The sequence below is a fragment of the Lotus japonicus genome, chromosome 4 (assembly GCF_012489685.1).
Source record: "Lotus japonicus ecotype B-129 chromosome 4, LjGifu_v1.2".
In the NCBI taxonomy this organism is placed as follows: Eukaryota; Viridiplantae; Streptophyta; class Magnoliopsida; order Fabales; family Fabaceae; genus Lotus; species Lotus japonicus.
Genome location: NC_080044.1, coordinates 19423021 through 19444932, shown reverse-complemented (window position 1 = coordinate 19444932; position 21912 = coordinate 19423021). Strand labels below are relative to the sequence as shown.

At 34.8% G+C, this 21912-nt stretch overlaps 2 protein-coding genes across 2 annotated transcripts; both read left to right on the top strand.

The window, feature by feature from the left end:
* The first annotated feature begins 9899 nt into the window (after positions 1-9899).
* Positions 9900-10718, top strand: LOC130714208 (uncharacterized protein At1g76070-like). Its single transcript, XM_057564098.1, has one exon. The coding sequence runs from the start codon at positions 10067-10069 to the stop codon at positions 10550-10552; it is 486 nt and encodes a 161-aa protein (XP_057420081.1). The 5' UTR covers positions 9900-10066; the 3' UTR covers positions 10553-10718.
* Positions 10719-20602: 9884 nt separating this feature from the next.
* Positions 20603-21527, top strand: LOC130714721 (uncharacterized). The gene has a single exon (XM_057564656.1). It carries the CDS (start codon positions 20812-20814, stop codon positions 21295-21297), a length of 486 nt encoding a protein of 161 aa, XP_057420639.1. The 5' UTR covers positions 20603-20811; the 3' UTR covers positions 21298-21527.
* The last annotated feature ends 385 nt before the right edge of the window (positions 21528-21912 follow it).

The window sequence follows — 21912 nt, the reverse complement described above, 5'->3', positions numbered from 1 at the left end:
ATAGAGGCGATGTTTCCAATATGAGAAAAATGTAATTATAAGAGAACATAAGGATGAAATACGAGAGTTAGAATATTTGATCCTGAATTGTTTTTTTTTTGAACATCTGAATTGGTAAGATTAAAACAAGTTTATTGTTACATTATCACTTAAAAATGCCATGTGACTTTTTTAAAAAGTCATATTACTTCATGTTTTAATCTTAACAATTCATAAATATATCTAACAGTTGCGATTTATTTTTACGTTCTCATATGAAAACATCTTTCTTATAAGATATCCCGTATCTACAACATCTCGATTTTATAATTTTTAGAGTGAATACCTAATTTGTTCCTTGAACTTGCACACTTGTTGCAGGTTGGTCCATCAACTTGGAATATAGCTTCAAAAGCCCCTCAACTTGTAAATCCATATCAAGTTCATCATTTTTCTTTTTTTTCCTCTCGTCCCTAAAACGTTCAAGCCCATGTGTCAACACATACGACGATCCACGTGGAAAAGAATAAAATATTCAAACTAACGCCATTATGCAGTATGATGATTGACCTTGTATGTGTTACGAAGACAACAACGGTTGACAGGATGGGAGCTGGCTCCGAGAATCAACATGCTTTGTGACGATTGGTAATGGAGGCCATGAAAGTGGTGATTGTGACTGTGAGGCTGACGAACCGTGAAATAAGAAGGGTTTGGTTTGAAAGTGACAACTAGTGAACTGAGAGAGAGAGAGAGAAGCATCTCATTCAAGAAAACACATTGCAAGAATCCAACTTGTTTAGAAAGGAATGACTGGTATTCTTTCACGTAAGTGAGGTTAGTGATTTTTTTAATTTGAGTTAGAGTCTTAGAGGTCAGAGGTGATAGATACTTTTGGTCATAAGCATAAGTAGGCATTAGAAGTTTAGAGTTAAGTTTTCAACTTTTTAGAATTAAAATATTATAAAACAATGGTAATTGATAAGACATTGGTAGACTTGTAGGATGTAGCAGCAGATCTTGTGTGTCTCTTTATTTGCAATGCTGCTACCACACAACAAAGGGTCAGAAATATTTTGAAATTTTCTATTACCGTAAAGGGGTCAGTGCTACAACCAATATTTTAGATTTTGTAGTTTCAATCGGTTTCGGATTTCGATGGGCTCATTTTATTTGATCAGGGGGGCTGACCAAAACTACCCAGAAAGGGGGTAGATGCTAAGAAGACCGGTGTGGACGTAGTTAGAGGGGTTTGGAGAGTTGAGGGAGCCTGGGTAACTGGGCGTAGTTTGGGGTCAAATGGTCAGGAGGCTTCAACATGCCCAAAGGGGGTACCTGCATAGACTCTGATGCTAAAGTTAGTCCAGGGACTTAGAGATATTTAGGGTGTGATTGGGTATTGAAAACGTACCTGCCCAATGAGAGAGAAGGGACCTTTTATACTCCCTTCAGGATCAAAGGGTCCCAGGAGAGTGGTCATGAGAGCCTACGGTACTAGGGGTTCTTTCACCATTGGATCTTCCTGTAGCTTCTGCTGTGTTCAAAGATCTAAGGGTAAAGGATTCCTAGTATCCCGCGGCTAGATCTAGGGCAGTCCCACACGCCACCTTGAGTGGGGTCCAGGGGTAGTGATGTGACAGGTGGAGGCGGAGACCAGACCCTTTGCCTGGTTGGTGCACAAGCTAGTACAGGGACTGAAGTAATTACCTACTTTAGTTTGATGAAAGCTTGGTCAGCAGCTTCCGTCCAACAAAATGAGTCTTCCTTCAATAGATCAGTTAGGGGACCTATGATCATGACATATGAATTAATAAATAGGCGGTAATAACCTGTTAAACCAAGGAAGCCCTGTAAATGTTTGATCGACACAAGTCATTGCCACTCTAACACAGATTGAATTTCACCGGTCTCCATGGCCACGCCATTACCAGAAATTGTATATCTCAGGTACTCCACCTCAAGTAAGCCCAAACAACACTTAGAACATCTAGCAAATAAGACATGTTGATGTTTTTGCAGTGTTTGCAAAACTGATTCCAAATGGCACAAGTGATCAGTCCATTATAAACAAGGATGTCTTTGAAGAAGACAAGCACAAATTTCTGTAACTCCTTCCCAAAAATTGTGTTCACCAAACATTAAAAAGTGTTTGGTGCATTGGTAAAGTTGAATGACCTGAAAAGCCACTCATAATGTCCATGATGAGTTCGAAAAGCGGTATTATAGCGATCTTCCTCCCAGTCTAGAATTTTATGGTAACTGTATCCAGAAATTTAAGGTTATGATGGCAATATGTACATATACATTTGTAAAATAAAGTAATATATACTATTAGAAGTAAGGGTATTTTTTTATCAAAGGAACACAAGTTAGAGCATTTTTTTACCAAATGGGCCATAACAAACCACATACTTTTACTACTCAAGTGAGGGCATTTAGTAAAGTGGAACACAAGTGATGACATTTTTTACCAAAGAACCATTACAAATCAAATACTTTTAGTACTCAATTTTTTTTTGTAATGATTTTTCAAAAAACCAAGTGAGGGCACTTGCCCTCATGGTCATTAACCTGCATCCGTCATTGACCGTATCGAAGGTCCAGTTTAGAAAAATATTCAGCACCATATAACTCATATAATAAGTCATCCACTATTGGCATTACAAAGCTATCCTTAACAGTGATGGTATTTGAAGCGTGATGGTCAGTACAAAACCTCCATTGACATTCCTTCTTTTTAACCAACACAAATAGGAGAAGAAAAAGGACTAATGCTTTGTTGAATGATTACTTGATACAACACTTCCTGAACCATGCTCTCTATCTGTTCCTTTTGACTATCGGGGTACCGATTTGGCCGCACTTTGACATGCTTTGCATCGAGAAACAAAGGGATTGCATGATATGGAGGCAGGCTCATAGGCGTTTGGAAAACCATTTTGTAAGTATATATGCAATAATTTTGTAGTTTCAAGGGCATAAACTATAGGAATGTCATCCACGTTGTCTAAAGCTGAATCTGGAGGCATAATATGAACTACAAAACTCTCCAAGATGTTCATGCAAATGTTAGAGTTGATGGAAATGAGCATGTGCGGAGGTTCTTGAAGCCTCACATGAAAAGTAATAATATAACACAAGAAAGGGAGGTTTGAATTGTGTTCTTATAAAACTTAATTTTTCAAACTATTATTGGTTTTAAAAACGTTTTCGCAATCGTTTGGTGCAGTGGATAAAAGTGCAGAATAGTAAACAATAAAAACACAGACAATATATCCTGGTTCACCCTTAAGCGATAGGGCTACATCTAGTCCTTGACTTAACCAAAATTTCTCTAAACAAGTATCAAGGAATTCTCCAACACCAAGTATTATATAGGACTTCTCCTATCCAAGTATTATCAAGGACTTCTCCTTCACCGAGTATTATGCAGGACTTCTCCTACAATATTTTTCAAGATTGTTTGCTTCTACAAGATTCTCTTCTCACAAGAGGGATAGTAAAAAAATAATCTAAGCACATGAACTAAAAATATTGAAGATGATTTGACTCTGTGAGATACTTTGAGTTCTAGATCTAGAGAGAATGTGATATGAAGGTTTGACTCTTAAGGGTCAGATGATGTGAGGACTTTCTTGCTTTCTTAAAAGTTGAAGGTTCAGATGAAGGTTCATGCGTTAATTGTAAATCTAATTCTTGCTTCTGAAAATCTTCAAGTTCTCTTTTTATACTTCAAGTGCTTCTAGGGTTTGTTGATAGTCGTTGGAGCGTGTAGAGCGCATCAAGTTATAGCTGTTAGATTAAACAGTTCTTTCGTTAGGTGCATTAAATGTGTTGTACCCTTTTGACTGAGACTTGTTGCTACAAAGTGTATCTTGTCAGTCGATAGGTAGCACTTGAGCTTTGTTCCAATACTTTTGAGAGAGAAAAAAGAAACTTGATTTTGACAACATTATACTTGTTTGTAAGATCAAGTTTTGATCATGTAGTACAACTCTATGTTTTGATGATTACAAGTTAACGTTTTAGTATGAACAATTATGGTACTCTAACGTGTTTTCTGAGTGTGTCCATGACAGGCTCTGACCTTGATATAATCTCACACAAATCAGAAGCCCTTTGCTTAAAGAGTAACCCTAGCAACGCTTTCGCAATCTCTATGTTCAATCTGAACAGTAGAAAAGCTTCAGAAGATCTGAAGATAGTTAAGCTCTGATGTGGACTCAGCTCACTTGAAGTTCTGAAGATCCAGACCATCTGAAAACCCAGACGCTTTGATGGTCCAGAAGCTCTGAAGGTTCAGAAGCTCTGATGGTCCAGAAGCTCTGATGGTCTCGATGCTCTGAAGATCCAGAAGCTGAAAAGTGAAGACTCTGAAGTCCAGAAGCAAGCTGGCTCTGAAGACCAAGTGCTTCTCCTCTGGGTTCAGAATCAGAAGTTACAACGATCAGAGGATCCATGCTTCCCTCTGACTCTGATCAACAAGCTTCACAAGTTCAAACACGAAGCGTCCCTCTGATCAGAAGTCAACAAGGTTAAAGGTCACGTCACTATCCAAAGTACAAAAGCAGTGTACTATCCTGACGACCTAACCTAACGTTCTCAACCACAACAGAAGCTGGAAAACCCAGATCTGCCCTCCAACGGTAGCATTCCCATGCAACGTTCAAACCCTAATCCTTGGAGTATATAAAGAGGCTGAAGACTGAAAGATGTCGCCTAAGAAACATATACACGCAAGCAATATTCAAATCCTCTTAGCAATCTTTCTTCAAATAGAACTAAGTGTGTTTACTATCAGCTTTTGTAGAAGCACTTATTTGTAAACTCAATACTTTCAAACAGTTGTTTGTTTTACCTTTAGGAGATCAAGGTTGATCGGATCCTAGAGAAGACTAAGAGAGTGAATCTTAGTGTTAGCTAAGTCAATGTATTGTTAGTCACTTTGCAGGTAGCAAGTGCAGTTGTAAAAAACTCTGAGTAGTGGATTGCCTTCATTCTAAGAAGGAATAAATCACCTTAACAGGTGGACCGGATTAGCTTGAGGGATTAAACAAGTGAACCAGGATAAAATCATTTGTGTGCTTTTCTTATCTCTTATCTCTACACATTTATCTTGGCGATCGAAGAGATCTGTTTAAATCTCAAGCGGGTTAAGTTTTAAGTTTTAAAACGCTATTCAAACCCCTCCCCCCCCTTTCTATCGTTTTTCATACCTTCATTGTTTCCTTGGTCAGTGTGCTTTGTAGGGTTTCACATGATTCTTTGCACTTGACTTTCTCTTAAAAAATGTCAGAGATATTTTCAATTTGAAGATGGCGCTCATTCTCTAAATATTGCTTCCACTGGTCAGCTATGAGATAGACCATGAAAGTCTTCGCCGAGTGTAGTCTTCTCTTATGCAAACGGTCTAGCATATTAGATTGTTCGTTGCTTGTGCAGACTGTCTTGTAGCTTTGACCTTTCTTCTCTTGTGTGAACTGTCTTGAAGCATTGTCTTGCGATTTATCATCAAACAGTGGAGGATGTGAGACATAAATGATGTTTCCTGAAATATAACACACATGAAATCTTTGACCATTACACTTATACTCTTGAAATTGTTATCATTCAAAATATGATAAACGATGTATTTAATGTTTGAACTTAACACCACAATGTTAGATAATGAATTTGTTCTAGTGACAAAATTGGAGGGTTAAAACCGCATAATCAACCACACGAGGTCCTAATGTGGCATTCCACGGGGATTCTAAAATCAAATCAGCACTTGAAACAAGCAACAAATAGATAGGAACTGGGAGGTGGCCCTATTAACGCTGTTGCAGTAGACAGATTCCATGATTGCTTGAATTACTGTGAATTGGAAGATTTGGGGTCAAATGGGAACCCTTTTACCTGGTAACGTGACAATTTGTTTTGAGAGACTAGATAGGGCGGTCTCTAACTCTACTTGGAGGTCTTTGTTTCCTATGTCCTCAGTAACGAATCTACCCCTTCCGTTCTCTGATCACTGTGCACTTTGGCTTCGTCTAAACAAGGCAGGTAGAAGTCCAAAACCCTTCAAATTTATTACAGCTTGGTTGGGGCATCCGGAGTTTCGAGATCAAGTCAAGAACCATTGGAGAGATTCTGATTCTTGGAGTGATAATGTGGAAAGATGTTCTGATAGTTTAAAGGAAGGGAGTCGAGTGGTTTTTGGTAATATCTTCCTAAATAAGAAGAAAATTCTTGCTCGGCTGGATGGGATCCAAAGGAAACTTGCTACTGAATTTAACCCCTTCTTAATGAAACTGAGGAAGAAACTATGGTATGATTATGCAGATATTTTGAGGAATGAGGAATTATATTGGGCCCAGCAAGCAAAATCTCAATGGCTAAGATTAGGGGACAAGAATACAAAATTCTTCCATCAAAGTGCTATATGTAGGCAACAAGGGAACCATGTGGAGGCTCTTATTTCTGAACATGGTGAGTGGGTCTATGAGAGCCACAACCTTAAAAAATTATTTGTGGAATACTACACATCTCTCTACTCCACCGATCAACTGCTAGAGGACAACTTTCAGACGTTTGATCATTATCCTCGCCTTTCCAGCTTGGATAGAGAGGACCTTTGTTGTATTGTCTCTTCCTTAGAAATTAAGGAAGCCCTCTTTAGCATTGGTAATCTGAAATCTCCTGGACCTGACGGATACCATTCAGTTTTTTTCAAACGAAATTGGAATATCTTGAAGGATTATGTTATCAAATTTGTGGAAAATGTCTTCCTTGATCCAAGATGTATTGAAGAAGTCAACCAAACAACCATTACATTGATCCCGAAAGTTCCATCTCCAGATAGAGTTTCCCAATTCCGGCCTATTTCTCTGTGTAATACCATTTATAAAGTGGTTACTAAAATCCTTGCTAACAGGGTCTGCAGTTTGCTGCCTCAGTTAATAGCCCCTAATCAAGCCATTTTTATTCAAATCCCTTCGTGGAAAGAAATGATACATGGCTATCAAGCTAGACTTAAGGAAGGCTTATGACAGGTTGCACTGGCCTTTTATTCTAGATACCCTCAAGTTTTTTGGGTTTGATGAGCATTTTATTAAGATTGTTGAAAAATTCATATCTACCACATCAAAGGTGATCTCTTGGAGAGAGGATTATTCTTGTCCCTTCAAACCAGCTAGGGGCATTGGACAAGGTGACCCCATTTTCCTGTATTTGTTTGTTCTCTGCATTGAGAGACTCTCCTATGCGATTGCTGATGCATGTGACATGGGGGATTGGAAAGCTTTTAGAGTTGGAAAAAGGGGCCCTTCTCTCTCTCATTTGATGTTTGCGGATGATGTGGTTCTATTTGCTGAGGTTTCTATTGATCAAGCTCACCTCATTCATGGTATCTTAGACCGTTTTTGTGGCGCCTCAGGTCAAAAAGTAAGCTTGGCTAAGTCTAGAGTATTCTTCTCAAAGAATGTTCAGGAGCCCTTGGCTCGCCAGCTATCTTCTTGCCTTGGAATTAACCAAACTCTGAATTTGGGAATGTATCTTGGAGTCCCTCTTCTTCATTCTAGAGTGGTTAAAGAGAACTTTCAGTTCCTTGTCGATAGAGTTAAAAAGAAGTTGACTGGCTGGAAAGTGAAGACCTTATCCTTTGCAGGTAGAGACGTAGAGTCTCCTTGGCCCAAACTTGCTTAATGAGTCTCCCCTCCTATGTTATGCAAACAACCCCAATCTCTATGGGTATTTGTAAAGAGATAGAGAGGTTTTGTAGGAACTTCATCTGGGGTTCTACAGTGGAAAAAAGAAGGTGTCATTTAATCAGTTGGGACACCATTTACTCGCCTAAAAAGGAGGGTGGACTTGGCTTCAGGGACCTTCACACCATTAATAAGGCTAACATGCTGAAACTAGCTCGGACTATTCAAACTCATGAGGAGTGCTTATGGGCTCGGGTGTTTAGAGTTAAATATAGTTACAAACCTGAAATGAGAAAGCCTCATCCCCCCCTTGCTAAAATGGTGGATTCCCCAACTTGGAAAGACATTTGCCAAGCTTGGCCCCTTACTGTGCTGGGTTCCAACTGGTTAATGGGTAATGGGAGACAAATGATGTTTTGGAGGGACTCTTGGATCCCCACAATTGATAACCTTATGGAGTTTCTGCCTAATAATGCTCCACATTGGGTGGTGAATTTACCCATATCTTTTTATGCTGAAAATGGAGATTGGAAGTGGCAATTGCTAAGGAGTCTGCTCCCCACTGCAGTTTGTGAGAAGATTTCAGCCATTTAGACCTCCCAGCACGTCCCAAGGTGAGGACAAATAGATTTGGAATCTAGCTCAAGATGGCAAGTTTGTTTTGAACTCTGTCTATCCCCTTCTTTATAAAGCCTCTGATTTCTCCCCCCTAAAGCTTTTGATCTTAATTGGAAGTACCAAGGGCCCCCTCGGGTTCGAAGCTTTTTGTGGAAAGTTGCCCATGATAGATTAGTTACTAATAAAGAGATAATGAGGAGGAACATGTGCACTTCTGATTTGTGCCCCCGATGCCAAAATGCTGAGGAGACAGTCATGCATGCAATTAGAGACTGCCCTCTTATCTAGGACGTTTGGAATGCATTTCTGCTGGTCAAGGATTGGAGTAAATTTTACAGTCTTGGGTTATCTGATTGGTTGAACTTTAATCTCCACAAGAAATTTTTCCATAGGGGTGGATTTAGTTGGGCCGCCCTTCTCTTTGGGGTGGTGGCATGGGACATTTGGAAAGACAGGTGTGATTTGGTCTTTAATAACCATATCACCTTGCCTTGCAATTTGATGATCCTCATTACGAGCTTTACTGTTGAGATTGTTCAAACACTGAGTCTTCTTAATGCAATTTCTACTCTTCATATGAAAGAGACTAAAATCTCCTGGAGAAAGCCGAACCTAGGGACTTGGAAGCTAATCAATGTGTTGACCATCTTGCTCACCTTGGACATAGTGTTCAAGAGTTTTGCTTTGATAGTGAACATGTTCCCAGTTCTCTTCTTCCTCTCCTTAGAAATGATGTTGTAGGTACCTCTGTTTCTAGAGTTGTTTAGTGTTGTCTTTGGGCTTTTAGCCCCGAACATTATCAAACATGCTCGGTCATTTGTTCACCCATCATATTCTCCTCTCATAAAAAAAGAATTTATAATAAGGGATTTTGAAATTGCAAATATTGAGTTTGTTTAATATAGTGCATGTCAAAATACCGTTTCCCTCTTCTTTTACAAATATTGAGTTTGTTTAATATAGTGTCACAATACCGTTTCCCTCTAAGAAAGTGAATACGACTAAACTCAATTTTTATTATTCTATATAGCATTGGCCATTGGGTGTGCATCATTCGACCGTACGTAAGAAGAGGGACAAAACATTATCTGAAAAGGAAAAGTAGAATTGAATAGAGATTTAAAAAAAAAGGGCAGAAAATATGACTATTTTCTAACAATTCATATATACTAAACGTTGCTTATTATTGTTTATGCCAACAAATAATTATAATTGCCATTACAATGAGAAACTGTGTTTTAGAGTTGCTTTATGACTATAATTATTAGCATTTTTCATTGTATATAGTTTTATAAAAATATTCATAAACATTTCCCTATCTTTCATTGTTTAATTTAAATATTATAAATCACTAAAATTGTGAAATTTATTTACATATAATCATTTAGACAATCCTTTACTCATCCTTTTATTGTATAGTCGTCAAACCCAATTTCGTTTATAATTCACGATATCAAATGTTTTTTTTTTATGCCGGTCGTACGTTCTTTCCTTTTTATTTTTTCCCAAGTTTTACAAATACCCAATCGTTCAAGTCAAATATGATACCACGTCACTCAGCAAACGATGAAGGTCAACTATATTATTATTCTTTCTTTAATTGCTCCTAATTCTCTCTATAAGTTATAATCATTGGCCAACAATCACTTAATTTCAGCTCTCTCCAAAACAATTTATGTCCCTGCTTTATTTGTTCTCTTCCATATATAACATTCAAAAAGTTCATAGACTAACAAAAATCAAACCCATTTCATATTGTTGAGCTAAAAATATAGCCTGTGATGATGATGGAGAAACTACAACAAATGAAAAACAAGTTATTCAAGTTTCTGCCAAAACGACCCGTGGCTTCTATGGCTTTTCAAAACCCACCACCACTGAGTCCTAGCGGAAGCGTTACCACCAAAGCGTGTCGAAACAGGGTTTCAATAATCCCAAAGGAAGCTAGAAGAAAGCACAGAACTGGAAGCTTCAGCAAACGAGAGCCCACTTCTCCAAAGGTTTCATGTATAGGTCAAGTGGAGGGAAAGAAGATGAGAAAGGTTCAGAAACAGAAAAAGGTTCAGGCAAAAAAGAGTGATAATGTCCCACAACGTGAAAAGAAGAAGACCCTGCTTTGGAGTTTTACAGAAAACGGTGAGAGTCCAAAACAAAGGGATGAGGCACCATCTGCAATGTCACCAGCCCCATCATTGGGCACCATGAAGAAATTTTCAGGGGGTAGAAAGTCAATGGCTGATTTTGGTATTACAATTGTGGAGAGGTGAATTCTGTTGGAATGAAATTTGACATGTTATATATGGAAATCTAGCTATATGTATGTATAGGAATTAAAGTGATGTTTCTAATTTGATGGGGTCAAAGTAGAATCATCATAAATTAGAATGGTTTAATTTGCAGATTGAATAAATCATGAAAATATCTTCCATTTAAGATACTTGTTAAAAGTAAAATCTTTTGTGCACATTTTTTTTTTTGAAAATAGTCTTCATTCAATTAAGAAGAAATTGCATAAACAACAACATCGTTCTGGATGAAGGAGGAAACCTCCAAAGGAGCCTCTTCAATCCAAACCATAGAACCCAAACGAAAAGCACACTTAGCTAACGCGTCAGCGACAATATTGCCAGTTCGACGCACAAAACTAAACTCAAAAGAAGCGAAATTACAAAGCAGTAAACGACAATCCTTGACCACCGTCTCCAAGTGGGAAAGGCCACCTTCTCGACGATGCCAGTAATTATGCAGCACCAAACAATCCGTCTCGATCTGGACTCGGCGGAAACCCAGCTCCTTAGCCAATCCCAGGGTCCATCGGAGGCATAGCGCTTCGGCCAAAACAGGTGACAAAACGGGGCCCATTTTCCTGTGCACATTGAAAAGTCACTTATTAGTTACTCAGTTTCAAGATTCATATTTCTTGGGAGTGGGGGTTGCGGGGTGGGTAATAGAATTAGGGAGATTTAACTCAATTCAAAAGATAGTTTAAGAGTTGAGAGTTGGTATACCCTTTATAAGCACTTGATTATTTGACCATATCTCTAGCCAATGTGTGACTCTAACAGACCCTCTCACGCCTAGGGTTGGACATTTGGAGCGTGAAATAAACATCAACGGGCGACCCAAATATGGAAGTCTCCACAACAAATGAATCTAGAACAGACTCTGATATCATAGTAGAATTAGGGAAGCCTAACTCAACCCAAAAACTAGTTCAACTCCTTAAATGGAAGAGTTGACTTAAAGCTTTGACTTATTCTCTTGATGATCCTGATGCTTTGACTCTTATGCTCAGGTTGTCTATCTTGATCTTTTTTTGTTTGGACGAACTAGCAGATTTGACATTTCCTTGCTAGTGTAGTTGTCTTGTAGCTCTGATCATTCTTTTCTTTTCTTACTTAGACGATGTTGTAAGACCAAGATTTGGTCATGTAGTACAACTCTATGTTTTGATGATTACATGTTAACTATTGTGTATGAACAATTATGGTACTCTAACATTGTTTTCTGAGTGTTTAAATGACAGGCTCTGACTCTGGTCAATACTCACAATTATCAGAAGCATTTAGCCCAAGAGTAACCAACGCAACGCTTTTGCACTCACTATGTTCTGATTGAACAGTAGTATATGCTTCAGAAGCTCTGAAGATGATAAGCTCTGATGTGGATTCAGATCACTTCAAGTTCTGAAGACCAGAAGCTCTGAAGGTCCAGAGGCTCTGAAGGTCTAGAAGCTCTGAAGGTCCAGAAGCTAAGAAGTGAAGATTCTGAAGTCCAAGAGTAAGCTGGCTCTGAAGACCAAGTACTTCCAACTCTGATGTCCAGAAGCAGAAGATACGAAGGTCAGAGGATCCAAGCTTCCCTCTTACTCTGATCACCAAGCTTCACAAGTTCCAACATGAAGCGTCATCTTATCAGAAGTCAACTAGGATAAGGCTCACGCCGCTGTCCAAGTACAAAAGCAATTGTACTATCCTGACGACCTTACCTAAGATGTTCAGCCAAAGTAGAATCTAGAAGTTCCGGATTTGCCCTCCAACGGTAGCATTTCAAACAACGAATATAACCCTAATGCTTGGAGTATAAATAGAGGCTGAAGTTGGAAGAAGAGGCTAAGAAACTTTGTACAAGCTTAAGCAACCATTCAATATTCTCTTAGCAATCTTTCTTCAATAGTTCTTATTGTGTTTACCTTAGCTTTCTTAGAAGCATTCATTGTAAATCCAAAACCCTCAAACAGTTAGTTTGATTTCCTTAAGGGACCAAGGTTGGTCAGCTCCTTGAGAAGACTAAGAGAGTGAATCTTAGTGTTTACTAGTTCATTGTATTGTTAGTCACTGAGCAGGTTGCTAGTGCAGTTGTAACAAACATTGAATAGTGGATTGCCTTCATTCTAAGAAGGAAGAAATCACCTTAACGGGTGGACTGGACTAGCTTGAGTGATTATCAAGTGAACCAGGATAAAATACTTGTGTGCTTCTCTTCATCTCTTATCTTTGCACCTTGTGTTGTTTGTTCGAGAGATTTGTCTAAATCTCAAGAGGGAAAAGTTTTTAGTTGAAAACGCTATTCAAACCCCCCCCCCTTTCTATCGTTTTTCATACCTTCAGATGTTGCATGTTTGATTTATTTCGCTTATATCGTCTTCCTTTAATGCTTTGACTTTTATCACGCAGATTGACTTGATCTTGATCTTCCCTTTTCTTCTTCTAGTCAAACGAACTTGACATTCCTTTGCAAGCACAAAATGAATTGATGCTTTGTCTTATTTCATCGTTTTGTTCTTTAACAATAGACGATAAGATATGAGGGACATAAGTGTGATTTTCTGAAATACAATTCACATGATATATTTAATCACATCACTTACACTTTTGAAAATTGTTATCATTCAAAATATGATAAATGATATATCTAGCGTTTGAACTTAACAATCTCCCCATTTTTTATGATGACAATTTTAAAGAAAAAAACAGGGAATTATAAACTTGAAAAACATATAGAATGCTCCCCTGAGTTTTTTCTACTTAGTGCTCCCCGTAAATTTAACACTTTAAACACTTCTTTTTCACAAGAGATATAATTTTCATAAACGTTTTTTCCTTCTCTCCCCTTAAGATGCTTATTATTAGCTCAATTTAGCTATGTGCATGCGCGTCCCTGCAGGCGCGTGAACTTGCATGTGTGTTAACCTTAGCATTTATGAGCTATAATAAATGATTCTTTATAATTAATTGTATTTATGAGAATTAAACTGAGTTATATAAAAGTTACATGATATAATTGTTATGAAATGAAGTCTAAACAAGTGATGAAAGAGATGAGAGGAGAGAAACAAGAGCAAGAGAATATACAAATGTTGTGAAAAGAGGTGCTCATCTTGATGCATCTTCTTTGTATTTATAGAGGTGGATAAGGATGAAAGGTCAAGTTACATGGGCTTGGGTTTGGCCCATGATGGTCATCCAAATTATTCATAACACTCCCCCTTGGATGATCATCCCTTAAGAATGTGCCTCATTAAAACCTTACTAGGAAAAACCCAGTGGGATAAACACCTAGTGAAGGAAAAAAAGTACATCATTCTATAGTTCATCTTTATACATTGTCTCATTAAAAACCTACCAGGAAAAATCCAATGGGAAAAAACATGGTTAGGGAAAAAGAGTCCAATGTATTTTAATTGAGATCTTTGAGCCGACGAACTCCGATATTCAGCACAAGCTTTTCAAATGTTGTGTAATTGGAAGAACCTTCGTCACCATTTCTTTGTAGATCGTGAATGAAGAAGAGCTTTGGTAAAATGTGTTTTGTCCTACCTCCCTTGATGTAATATAGTTGACAATCTTTGAGCCGTCGAACTTCGATATTTCGTAAAATTCTTTCAAAAGTTGTTGCCGAAAGAGCCTTCGTGAGTGAGGAAGACTTCAAGTTGTATCATAACTCCTTTGAATATCCTTCTTTAGCCTTGTGTTGTCTACAAGGTGATGCACGAATCTCCGATGTAGAATTTCTCATATTCAGATTTAGGCAATGAAACCAAAACTAGTTAAAAGCATGCTTCATTTTGTCAATCAATGACCAATTCAGAACCAAACAATTATGCAATATCCTCTTACCTCTTTGGGTCAAGTCCAAAGACTCTTATATTTTTGAAAATGAATTGCTTCTTTATATGTTGGCCAACCGCACCCTTTAATATGGGTTCAATATTCTCGCGCTTATAATATTGAGCATTACTTCATCTGTCGATAATTTTTCAAGTTCTTGGTTCCTTGTTTCAACTTGTAGAGATATATTCGATTGAGATATCTTTGTATCAATAATCACAGGTACCTAAACCTCTTTATGAGGTTTAAATAGTTTTCGTAATCTCTACTCTTTTCATGATAATTTTCCTCAAAACAAGACCATCATCCCTCTCTAAGATTTATCTTTGGAACCAAGTTTAGGCATGCCTTAGCCTAATAAAATTTCAATAGAGAAGGACATTTGCAGCTTAGAGAAATTTAGAAATCCCTTTTAGTCAGAGAATGTACTCTTTTGAACTTTAGATTCACATTATTGTGTGCGAATATATATAAGCATTCTACACAAATTTTTATAGCTGCTTAATTTTTCTCTCCCCCTGATGCCAAGAAATAACGATAAGTAAGATATGCGATATCTTCTCGAAATATCTCAAATTCATAGCATAATCTCAGCTTTCATTTAATCAAATCTAAGTGTTGTTTGCTGGACAACTGAAATCATATAGCTCACATAAAAAGTTGTTAGGTGAGAGATTTTAGGTTCTTGACAATGAACCAATTCAATGGAGAAAATTATAATGACTCATTGGCTTGATGCGTATAGATGTTGCTACTAGCAACATCACATGCTACTAGCAACATCACATGTCCGAAAAAAGAATAAGGACATTTGTTCTCGTAATAATTGTCTAGCTATAAATAAGTAGCATTTAGCAAATTATCTTTGCCATATCATTTTAAATATGAACATGTGCAACTCGACATTCAAAATCATGTCACATACCAACTTGATCAAGGTTGAACATTTCACTCTATCAAGGTCGATGCATCGATAAACACTGAATGTGTGGATATGTATCACATCAATTATATTCAAGAATCATAGGGAATTCCCCTTACTTTGCCACAATTTTAATTTTTGGCTTTGAGATTATCTGAGAAATAGACTTTCGTATCATAAGACTCGGGATGGTCTAACCGGTCATATGCTAATCACAATCACTTCTTCCATATGAAGAGCTTCGCGAATCAAAATAATGCTTCAATATTTCAAAGAATATTTTCTCGCATTTTGAGTCCTTCAGGGATTCTCACATTTTTTTCATTTTAATCTTCATACTTTGATATCACAAGTTGGGGAAATTAGAGAACTCAAAGTAGGAGAGTCTCTAAATTACACTTGAACTCTAAACATACTTCCCCTCAAGTGTAAGTTAGCACCACATTACCATACTCCCCATTAGCGGAAGATGATCTCTTTTGGAATATTGCTTTTAAATTTCGCAGGCCTCTTCCGGAGAACTAGCATACAATATCATATATACCATTATATATTCTTCAGAAAAAGTAAAATATCACAACTTTTGTCATGTTAAATGAAATATTTGCTTCAGAAAATATTTCAATAGCAAAACGTAAAATTGATCTAGTGTTTATGATACTATTTACCAATAAAAGCAAAACAATTGCTATGAAATAAACATTTAATACATGTAATTTATAAAAGGAAAAGAAAAAAAATAATAACAAGTCAACGAAATCATAGAGGAATGACTTTAGCTGGTCTAGTGGTTAGTAACTGTTTATGTTACTTTTATTAAGATTTCCTCTTATAAACAAAAAAAAAACGAAATCATAGAGGAATCAAAAGAAAATTGAAGTAAAAGCAATGATACCAATAACGTGATCATTCAAAATACAAGATCACTAGAAATTAAACCCGTGCAACGCACGGGTTCGTTTTTAATTTGTATTTTTTAATTGTAATATTTAAATTTGTAGAAAGGTAAGAAATCTATTATTTAGAAGAATATTTAGAATATGTGTATAATTAAATATAATTGAGTTATGATATTCTCACACTTTCTTTCTCTAATAAGGGAAAAAAGGATCAAACAGGTAGATTTTTTTTTTTGCTTCATCGGAAGAAAAAATAGGTAGATTTCTATTGAGATTGAAATGAGAGTAGTTTTTTTTGATATAAAAGAAATTTAATTACTTAATTAGATTAGTATTGAAATGAACGTGGTAGTCTACTATTTTTTTTCTAATATTGATTTAGTCGTTGCAATGATGTTATCAGTTGTGCTAATTTTTTTTATCAAGATTGATGTGGTTGTTTACCATTGCTGATGGCATAAAAGTTCTTTTAAAATCACTTTCACGAACATAAAAATAGATTCTATCTAACTGCAAGATGGACGTCATTTGTTCCCTTTGAATGATTAAGTTGCTATTTTTTTCCATAATATGACAATATTGAGGAGTGAAAGATTCCTATTTCTTATCAAGAATATAGTGAGTACTATATTTTACACTTATCTTTCTAGTGCAGTATATAAATTTATGTGGCTCACACTTTGTTACTGATTTGTGTCATATAAATATATAAATGATGATATATTTGTATGATTTCAATTGAATGAGAAGAATTGTTTAGTAAATTACCATATATGTGAAACTCACAGTTTTATTTTCCAATCATCTGCAACGGGGATATATCACTAAGTAATGTGTGTTTCTTGTTGTTGATGATCTTTCTCCTGCAATAAAGAAATAAGAATGAGTAATTTAAAAAAAACAATTTTGAAATTAACTAAAATAATTAAAAATGACATACTTGTTGAAGTAGTTAGAGACAATTGTCATTTTTTCTCACCAGCAGCTGAAGTCCAAGAAATATGAATAATTTGAGTTTGCGAGTGATTTCACTGGTTTGTTTATATAGAGATATAATAGATGCATGGTTCAATATAATACATTTCATTTTTTATTTATTTAATGTAGATAGTTGAATAGCCTCCTGACATTAACAATTTTATTCAGTTTTTGACACTGGTATTGCCATCATGCTACTATTTTTAATTTAATGTTAGTTTTTATTCGGAGTTACTATGTTAAGGAATTCTAAGAGTTTGTGAATTTAAGAAAACTAGACATATATTAATGTAGAAAATTGGACAGCAAACTAAGACCATTGCATATCAAGATTAATTTTGGCGGAAGTATGCTTTATTGTTAATAGTTTTTTTTTTTGGACTAAATTGATATTAGTTAAAAATTAACATTAAATTTGATTTTAATTTAAGGTACTATGCTAAAACCATTTGCAGATATAACTTTGTGGTCTGTTACACTTTTGGCATGGATGTTACTCTTTTGCTTATACATTTGATATTTATTAAGTTTAAAACTGAAATCATTAGTGCACAAGTTTCCACTACCTGTTCATTCACTCACTAAGCTATCTCATTAAAACACCAATTTTTTTACTAATGTATGTAGGTTCTCACGTGTATTTGTACTTAATACTTAGCTCAAGTGAGCTTTACTAATATATATAGATAGATAGATATTTTTTTTTTGGAAAAACCAAATATATATATATATATATATATATATATATAATTACTTTGGGAAATAAGAGCCCCAAGTACAATATAGATAGATATATATTGATTGATTTTTTTTTTATTTTAAAAGTATTTTATCTAAATTATTCATTAATAAATGTTATTTTGTTTTTTATTTTGATTTTTTAAATTTGTCAAATGCAAAACTCAAGTCAATTTTAAGTCTATGAATGTTGTTATTTAATATAAGTAGTTAAATAGGATTTTATAATACAATTTTTTTCAGTTTTTAGTTTATTAAATTTTTTATTTTTTAATGTATTTAATATAAAGGTATGTGAGCTTTTATGGTTTAATACATATGTGTATTTGTACTTAATACTTAGCTCAAGTGAGCTTTACTAATATATATAGATTTAATTACCATATACAATAAAGGGTAATAAAGATTACCTTAATGAGTAATTAAAAGGAAAAAAAACGTTACAGATATGAGCAACGAAAAAAAATTGAATTTTTACCAAACAATAGACGATAAGATATGAGGGACATATGTGTGATTTCCTGAAATACAATTCACATGATATATTTAATCACATAACTTACACATTTAAAAATTGTTATCATTCAAAATATGGTCAATGATATATCTAGCGTTTGAACTTAACAATTTTCCCATTATTTATGATGACAATTTTAAAGAAAAAACAGGGAATTATAAACTTGAAAAACATATAAAGTGCTCCCCTGAGTTTTTTCTAGTTAGTGCTCCCCGTAAATTTTACACTTTAAGCACTTCTTTTTCAAAAGAGATATAACTTTCATAGAGAAAAAGAATGATGCACCAACGGTGTAAAAATTTTTTACATCGTTAACCAATCAGATTTCAAGGATGTGCCACGTCAATTAATGAAATTAAATAAAAAAGAGAGATTTTTTCACATTCTTGAAATCTGATTGATTGACGGTGTAAAAAAACTTTACACCGTCTGTGCATAAAAATTAAACTCATTTTCATAAACGTTTTAACGTTCTCTCCCCTTAAGATGCTTATTAATAGCTCGTATTAACAAAATCAATTAATTTCAGGATATAATATTTATTATTGAGATTAAATATTCATATTTCTCTAAAAATTTATCATAAAAATTAATGAGGAAGAAAGCAAAACTATACAAAAATTATTGTTATTACTGTTCATGTTAAATAACTTATCATTATTTTCATAATGAGATTTAAAATGAATTTAATAGCAATGCACTGTCAGTGTAAACATTTTTCCACATACACCTAATGATTGGCCGTCAAATCAGAAATAAGCTTGAACACCTCACATTTAGTTGTTGAACGTCTGTGCACAAATAGTGCACAACTATTAAACTCATTTAAAATAGGAAAAATTTACTACCGTTTTATAAATGTTGTTTGTGATATTATCCAATTACAAATTTACTATCCACTCTCTCAATATTAATTAATGTGACAACTACGATCCAGTTTCATTTTTTACTAACACATGCCTTATTTTATAGGACAATTTTAAAAACAATATGGATGAAACTGTATTTAAGATTTTTCTTTTAAAATATTAATATCTCCATAATGATTTATCATAGGAAGAAAAAAGAAAATGATGTACAAACATTATTATTCTTGTTGTACTATCTCAAATCAAAACTATATATAAGTTATTATCATGTAAATTAATGAGCAGGAAGAAAACAAAACTATACAAAAGTTATTATTATTGTTCTATCTTAAATGAATTCTACAAGAAAAATAATAATTGTTTATATTACCCTATAAAAGCATTAACAATTATAAAACTTTTAAGACTGTAAAAATGGAATGGATTCTTTGGTTGGTGTTTTGAAATGACTTATCTTGAGAGGGTTATTCTCATGAAACATTTCTTATTAATAATATTCTTTTTGTTGTAAAAAAAATAAAATAAATATTAAATAACACGTTAAATATCAAGATTAAAGATATTCACATATTCATAATGATTGATTAAAAAATGAAAAAAAGTATACAAAATTAAATAAAAATGAATTATATCCATTTATAGTAGAGTTTAATGGCGTGTCTTATAATTGTAAAATAGTTTTATACTGACAATTAATTACACATATTTTATCAACTAGTCTTTGTAGTCTTTTTAGTTTTAAAAATTAAACTATTTCCACGATACATTAATATTGAAATGTACCAAATATTTTAGGTAAAACTTATTTTCTATGTACAGTATATAGCTATTAAATGCTCTTTATTGTGAAAATTTATGAATATATTAATTGATTTCTAAATCATCATATTAGAATTCAATATTTTTGTTCTTAATAACCACAAGTATCAATTGAGGCTATTCCGTTTACAACCTCGCGCCAGTTAATCCACATGTTTGTTTGGTGGTATCATCATAATTCAATCTTAATCACAATAAATAAAATTCAAATTTTATTATGAAAATAAAATTAGTTAATACTCATCAATATCTGATTAATCATCTTCCATTCTCGTTTTATGCCATTTAATTTCTCCTTTCCTTTTTTTTCTCTTCCCAACCGGTTAATCCACTTGTCTGTTTGGTGGTACCATGAGAATTCAATCTTAATCACAATAAATAAAATCCAAATATTATTATGAGAGTGAAAATAGTTAATACTCATCAATATCTGATTAATTATCTTCCATTCTCGTTTTATGCCATTTAATTTCTCCTCTCCTTTTATTTTCTTCCCAAGTCTTACAAATACCCCCATGGTCTAATCAGAAAACCCAAATACACCACACCATTCCCCTCTGATGAGTGTGAATTTTTTCTTTTGTTTCTCCCTATTCTTTGTTGTCTTGCATAGCCATTGATATTCTTCAAAGACTAATAAAATTCAGATCCATTGAATAACCTTAGCCTGTGTCATGGAGAAACTACTAGAAATGAGAAACAAGTTCTTCAAGTTTCTGCCAAATCAACCCGTGGCTTTTCAAAATCCACCACAATTGAGTCCTAACCGATGTGTTGCCCCAAAAGGGTATCGATCACCATGTAGGGTTTCAATTATTCCCCTGGAAGCTCGAAGAAAGCATAGAAAAAATGGAAGCTTCAGCGTGCGAGAGCCCTCGTCTCCTAAGGTGTCTTGCATGGGTCAAGTGGAGGGTAAGAAGAAGGGAAAGGCGCCTCATAAAAGGGTTCAGAACCCTCCTGCAAACAAGGGTGACTCTGTTCTCCGTCGTGCAAAGAAGGTTATGCTTTGTAGGGGAAATGGTGACTGTAAGGTTTTGAAACAAAAGAAGGAGGAAGAGGTGCCACCGGCAAAGTTAGCCCCATCATTGGGTGCAATGAAGAAATTTGCAGGTGGTAGAAGATCAGCTTTTGATTTTGATGGTGCCCTTGTGGAAAGGTGATCAATTTGCGGAAATAAAATTCAATATTTGCAATTATTAAAATAGATTGCTTAATTGTTATGGAAATATATGTATCGAGGGTAAATCGTTAATGTGGTAGTATTAATTTGTAATTTGATGAGGGTAGGGTCATATGATGATTCATGTATTATCGAAACCTTCTATATTAATCTTATTTAAAATCGTGTCTTTATTTCCATCAATAAAATTGTTTAATGACAATTAAAAATCATTTATATAAGACAATTACAAATTTGCGTGAGTAATTTTTAATTAATGTGACATCATTTTAATAGTGTGAGATAGAATATATGTGCTAAGGGACACCAAATACGAACGTGTGATCTTAACCTCCTGTATTGAGTGTCATGAAAAGCATATATTGTTCTTATTCTTAGAGCGTTTGGAAATTTCATGCACCGTTAAGTGCCATCTTGTGAGTATGTTTCTGCGAGATTTAATTACTTTAATTTTATAGTTCTTTGTTTTTTTTGAAACATTTATAGTTCTTTGTTGAGAGCATTGGAAACTCATACATCGGATTTGAGCTTTTATATATTTCTCTTCATTCTTATATTTCTTTTGTTCAAAGCAATTTTTGTGTTCGATTTGCAT

Excerpts from the sequence above, each read along its gene's own strand:
- LOC130714208 (XM_057564098.1), top strand. The coding sequence starts at position 10,067 with ATGATGATGGAGAAACTACAACAAATGAAAAACAAGTTATTCAAGTTT.
- LOC130714721 (XM_057564656.1), top strand. The coding sequence starts at position 20,812 with ATGGAGAAACTACTAGAAATGAGAAACAAGTTCTTCAAGTTTCTGCCA.